Consider the following 5,946-nt stretch of genomic DNA (forward strand, 5'->3'; position numbering starts at 1 on the left):
GTAGAGGAGACTCCATGCAAAGGCTTGTAAAATATACTTTATTATGGTGGCAAGAGTTTATCTGGCTTTTGAGAGTTTGTTTCACTTTCCAATTTAGTTTTCCATTATAATGTGGAAGAAATATATATTTTCAATATTCTTCAGAAGCATGTTTAATTTCAGATGACCTCAAAAAAAAAAAAAAAAGAATATTCAGGATTTTTTGTAGTGAGAGATGGTTCAGTAGTTTAGAGTTTCAGCTGGGACAGAAGCACCATCTTCATGTGTTGCACAAGCCATGGATTTATTAAGTGTCATGAAGGAGTGTCCTATCTCAGCACTTCCCCATTTCCCCCCTTTATGTGTTCAACAGGGAAAACATATCTACTATATGACCTCTGTTGCAAAAATGCTAACTATATTTTGTTTCATGGATAACCGGCAAGTAATATTATAAACTGACTGGCATTTATTCAGAGAAACAAAAAGACAAGTTTTGATTTCATTTCAAAGTGCTTTTAAAATCTCATCATATAAAATAAAATTTTTAAACAATATAATTTGCTGCAAAATTCCTTCATTATTTGGTTACGGTTTTAAGAAAGGTAGATTATAACTATAGGATACAAAGTGTTTTGCAGTCTTAAAAATATTTAGGCTTTTTATTTATAGTTACTGGCCTTTTCCTGACAAGCCAGAAATAGGAAATAGACAACCAATATAGCTTCTGAACTTGAGCTTGCCAAAGCTTGCCAGGATATCTTATCTGCAAATCATAGCAAAAAGACTCCAGTATTAAGGTCTGTTTATCTGCTTGAACTAGGCAACTGGTGGATGTTTCTCGCCATATTGCTATATTCTGGTTTATCTTATATGGAAATAAAGTCACTGTATTTGATAAACAAGGCGATCAAACCGGTCAGTCCTAGAGGAGATCAACCCTGACTGCCCTTTAGAAGGCCAGATCCTGAAGATGAAACTCAAATCCTTTGGCCACCTAATGAGAAGGAAGGACTCACTGGAGAAGAGCCCAATGCTGGGAAAGATTGAGGGCGAAAGAAGAATGGGACGGCAGAGAACGAGGTGGCTGGATGGAGTCACTGAAGCAGTCGGCGTGAACTTAAATGGTCTCCAGGGGATGGTAGAGGACAGGAAGGCCTGGAGGAACGTTGTCCATGAGGTCGCGATGGGCCGAACATGACTTCACAACTAACAATAACAACAATCTGGTAAATAATAGGTTGGGATCTCTGTGAGAGAGAAGGACATATCATTGAAGGCTCTTCTGAAAGCCTACTATTTTCCATCTTGGAGGTGGGGGATAGGGAAGAAATCTGGCCTTTTGTGTGAGCAATGAGAAAAGTCCCGAGAAAAGTCTCCAAAGGTGCTTTTTCATCTTCGAAGTGAAACACCTTCAAAGAAAAACCAAGGAAGTCCAGTTGCCTTTTGAAAAAGCACCTTTGGGACAAGCCGTGACCTGAAGGACTGAGAATCTCCTTAGATGCTTCCAGAGAAAAGGAACTTCCAGACATCAGGGCCGGCTTTTCTGCCGTGCTACCTGAAAGCGTACGCTCAGCAGCCCCTCAATCCCGGCTTCTATTTCATCCTCCTCTTGCACAGCAGAAACTCCTTCGGGGGATCCCGTTAAGATGATATCTCCTTCTTCCAAGGTGACAATTCCGCTGATGTAGCTGATGATGTACGGAATCGTGAAAATCATGCCGGACGTCTTGCCTTCTTGCCGCAACTCTCCATTCACCTTTAGCCAGATCTTCAACCGATGTGGATCTGGGACTTTCTCCTTGGGCACAAAGTCACTGACTGGACAGGAGGTATTGAACCCTTTGGCCAGAGTCCAAGGAAGCCCTTTCTTCTTGCACTCCTCCTGAATATCCCTGGCTGTCATGTCCAGGCAGAGAGCATAGCCTGCCACGTGACCCATGGCGGCTTCCTGAGGGATGGCCTGGGCTCTCTTCCCAATCACCACGCCCAGTTCCACCTCGTGGTGCAGCTTATGGCAATAGTAGGGCTGGATGATGGGATGGCCTTCCCTAACGTAGGCCGAGGAGGGCTTGAGGAAGAAGAGCGGCTCTGTGGGGAGAGCATTCTTCAACTCCTTGGCATGGGCTGCGTAATTCCTCCCCACACAGAAGATGTTCTTGCCCCATTCCCAGAACTTGCCTATAGGCTTAGAGGAAGCCATGCTGCAGTTATCAGCTCTTCAAAGCAAGCCAACTCTGCAGGCAGCAGCTGTTGTGTAGCTTTGCTCGAAGGGCAACACTTTCTCCACGCAGCTATCTGGATCCTGATTTCCAGTCTGGGGGGGAAAAAATTAAATTAATATATAAGGTTTGGGCATTTTCCCCATGCAGCTTCATTTTTATTTTTAGCTTAAAAATTTTACACCCAGGTCCAGTGGTGAAATCCATTTTTTTTTACTACCGGTTCTGTGGGTGTGGCTTAGTGGGCGTGGTGTGGCTTGGTGGGCGTGGTAGGGGAAGGATACTGCAAAATCCCCATTCCCTCCCTACTCCTGGGGGAAGGATATTGCAAAATCTCCATTCCCACCCCACTCGGGCCAGTCAGAGATGGTATTTGTCGGTTCTCCGAACTGCTCAAAATTTCTGCTACCGGTTCTCCAGATCCTGTCAGAACCTGCTGGATTTCACCCCTGCCCAGGTCATATACAGGTAGTCCTCGATTTTCAACATTCCGTTTGGTGCCCGTTCAAAGTGACACTGAAAATTGTGACTTATGCCCATTTTTCATAGTTACGAAAGTTTGCAGCTTCCCCATGATCACATGATCAAAATTCAGAGGCTTGGCTACTGGTTCATATTATGATGGTCGCAGTGTCCTGGGGTCACATGATCCTCTTTTGCGACCTTCTGACAAGCAAACTCAAAGGGGAAAGCCAGATTCGCTTAACAACCGGGTTACTAACTTATCAACTGCGGTGATTCACTTAACAACTGTGGCAAGAAAGGTCGTAAAATGAACAAATACCTCACTTAACAACAGAAGTTTTGGGCTCAATTGTGGTCGTAAGTCGAGGACCCCCTGTATTTCTTCGTTAGATTATATAGTGGACAAATTAGAAAAAAAAAAGTCAAGCTGGCCTACATTAAAAATGAAACAAAAGCAATCAGAATGCCAAAGGTACAAAATGAAACGATGCTCTGGGGATTAATCACGAGAGGCACGCTGTGGGTCCCATGGGTGAAAGAGCGCGTGGTTTTAGATCCAGAAAGTATGCTGCTTCTGTGCCAGCATCTGCTCTTTGGAACACCAATCCCCCCACCCATGATTAAATTTGCCATGATCCTGATGATTCTTCAGGAGCTCTAACAGATTAACAGAATTGGAAGGGACCTTGTGGGTCATCTAGTCGAGCCTCCCGCCCAAACAGGAGACCTTATTTAAAGACTGGGATCTCCTCCTGGCCAGGAGGGGTCAAATTCTTAGCTGGAGCCTGTGAGGTACCCTGGTTTCCCTGATAATAAGCCCAATCGGGTTTTTGAGCGCATGGTAATAAGGCCAAGCGCTTATTTCAGGGTTCAAAAAAATAGAAGACAGGGTCTTATTTTCGGGAAAACACAGTATCTTTATCTCTATATTTCTATTTCTATTGATCTATCTATCTGTCTATCTTTAAAACACCTCAATCTCTCAATCTCTCTATCATTATCTATCTATCTATCTATCTATCTATCTATCTATCTATCTATCTATCTATCTATCCTGGTTTCCCCAAAATAAGACATCCCCTGATAATAAGCCCAATTGGGCTTTTGACTGCATGGCAATAAGGCCAAGCGCTTATTTCAGGGTTCAAAAAAAATATAAAACGGGGTCTTATTTTTGGGGAACCATGGTAGGAGATCCTAAGGTTTTCAAATCTTTTCAGGCTGGGGAACCTGTCTGGAACCCCTGATCAAGAGATAAAGGTCTAATGACAGAAAATGTGCTATATTCAAGGGTTGGGGGGATTGATTGTTGCTGTTTTGCCCTTAGCCCCTAATGAAACCCTATCTAGTCCTTGCAAAAGAACTCAGTGGGACACAGTTTAAAAACCCCTCTATATGTAACCAGAAGAAATCCATTCCTTGTCTTTTTGAAACTTAAAAGTAATCTCTAAGTCATCCGGAAAAGAAGGAATACGGATGAAATCCAGGTTTCTGCTGCTTCACGGTACATCTTATTCAGCAACTGCCTTCTCACATCTGGATTTGCAGAATCACCATCCTAATTGCTGCTTCTAGCAGAAACGAACACCGATAAAAGGGGGCGGATAACAGTAATACAATAATATTAATAACATAATGATCTTTTCTTATTTTTCATTTTCTGAAAAATATTATTTTGAAGCCAGAGAAAAGCCTCCATATGCTGGGATTGAACTCTGTTCCTCAAGAGAGCCTTCCTGCATTTGGTCACTGATTAATTATTCTTATTAGGTCAGTTTGGATCAGATTCTCTGGAAAGCCTCCCTATTTCAACATCTATTGAAAACCTCAGCCTGATGTAAAATTGCAGAGGAAAACCTACCCAAAATTTTGCAGAGTTTATTACTAAATAAAGGAGGAATTGGGGACTGAGGCCTTACCCAGGCAAGAGAGCATCTGTGTGGGGCTCAACCCCAGCAAGCCTGGCTCCCACACTCACCTTCTGCTCAGCCAGAGGCTTCATTTTCAGAATAGAATAGAATAGAACGGAACAGAATATAGAATAGAATTAAATGTAGAATAGAATGTAGAAAATAGAATAGAAAATAGCAATAGCAATAGCACTTAGACTTATATACCGCTTCACAGTGCTTTTACAGCCCCCTCTAAGCGGTTTACAGAGTCAGCCTATGGCCCCCAACAATCTGGGTCCTCATTTGATCCACCTCGGAAGGATGGAAGGCTGAGTCAACCTTGAGTTGGACAGAATCGAACTGCTGGCAGTCAGCAGCCTGCAATACTGCATTCTAACCACAAGGAAGGAAGGAAGGAAGGAAGGAAGGAAGGAATAGTACTTAGACTTATATGCTGCTTCACAGTGCTTTACAGCCCTCTCTAAGCGGTTTACAGAGTCAGCTTATGGCCCTCCCACCTCGGAAGGATGGAAGGCTGAGTCAATCTTGAGCCTGATGAGATTCGAACTGCCAAATTGCAGGCAGCCGGCAGGTAGTAGAGGTAGAAATAGCCTGCAGTACTGCACTCTTAACCACTGCGCCACTGCAGAAATTAATAGAATAGAATAGAATAGAATAATAGAACAGATTAGAATTTATAATAATATGCAACGCAATGCAACGCAACACAATACAATACAATTCAGGAATGGACAAGACCCAGATTGTGGGGGCAATAAGCTGACTTTGTATAAATATACAAAAGTATGAAGTCTATTGCTTAACGCATTGTAAGCCTCCCTGAGTCTCCGGAGAAGGATGGCATATAAATAAATAAAAAAAAAAATGGAATGGAACGGAACAGAACAGAACAGAAAGGGACCTTGGAGGTCTTCTAGTCCAGCCCCTTGCTGAAGCAGGAGAACCTATACCATGTCAGACAAGCGACTGTCTAGTCTCTTCTTAAAAAACCTCCAGAGGAGGAGGAGGAGGAGGAGGAGGAGGAGGATGATTAATAATAATAATAATAATAATAATAATAATAATAATAATAATAATAATAATAATAATAATAATAATAATAATAATAGTAATAGTAATAATAATAGTAATAGTAATAATAATAATAATAAAATGCAGGCCTACATACACGGGTAAAGAAGGGAGCTGCGCCAGCCGCCACTTACCTTCCCTTGCAGCTCCTTCCTTAGACCTTCACCCTTGGCACGCGCACCGCCCGCGCAAGCTCCGCCTGAGAGGGGCGGGCCCTTGGAGGCAGCGCGGCCATTGGACGGCGTCGGGGGGCGGGTCGGGGGCGTGGCGGCGCGCCTGCGCCAAGGGGAGCCCCC

The 5,946-nt window shown here is 43.3% G+C and overlaps 1 protein-coding gene across 4 annotated transcripts; it reads right to left on the minus strand.

The window, feature by feature from the left end:
• Nucleotides 1-16: 16 nt before the first annotated feature.
• On the minus strand, nucleotides 17-5,810 carry FAHD1 (fumarylacetoacetate hydrolase domain containing 1). 4 transcript variants are annotated; one of them, XM_070955192.1, is made up of 3 exons: nucleotides 5,785-5,800; nucleotides 5,077-5,201; nucleotides 17-2,296 (listed from the first exon to the last, which is right to left on the minus strand). In XM_070955192.1, the coding sequence occupies exon 3, from the start codon at nucleotides 2,180-2,182 to the stop codon at nucleotides 1,511-1,513; it is 672 nt and encodes a 223-aa protein (XP_070811293.1). In that variant the 5' UTR covers nucleotides 2,183-2,296; nucleotides 5,077-5,201; nucleotides 5,785-5,800; the 3' UTR covers nucleotides 17-1,510. The 4 variants fall into 4 exon arrangements, with proteins under 4 accessions (XP_070811293.1, XP_070811291.1, XP_070811294.1 ...); XM_070955190.1 differs by having other exon boundaries at nucleotides 5,748-5,800; XM_070955193.1 differs by lacking the exon at nucleotides 5,077-5,201 and having other exon boundaries at nucleotides 5,785-5,810.
• Nucleotides 5,811-5,946: the final 136 nt, after the last annotated feature.

Source organism: Pituophis catenifer, unplaced genomic scaffold (genome assembly GCF_029215685.1).
Source record: "Pituophis catenifer annectens isolate HBS135680 unplaced genomic scaffold, rPitCat1.0.hap2 SCAF_16, whole genome shotgun sequence".
Taxonomy (NCBI): Eukaryota; Metazoa; Chordata; class Lepidosauria; order Squamata; family Colubridae; genus Pituophis; species Pituophis catenifer.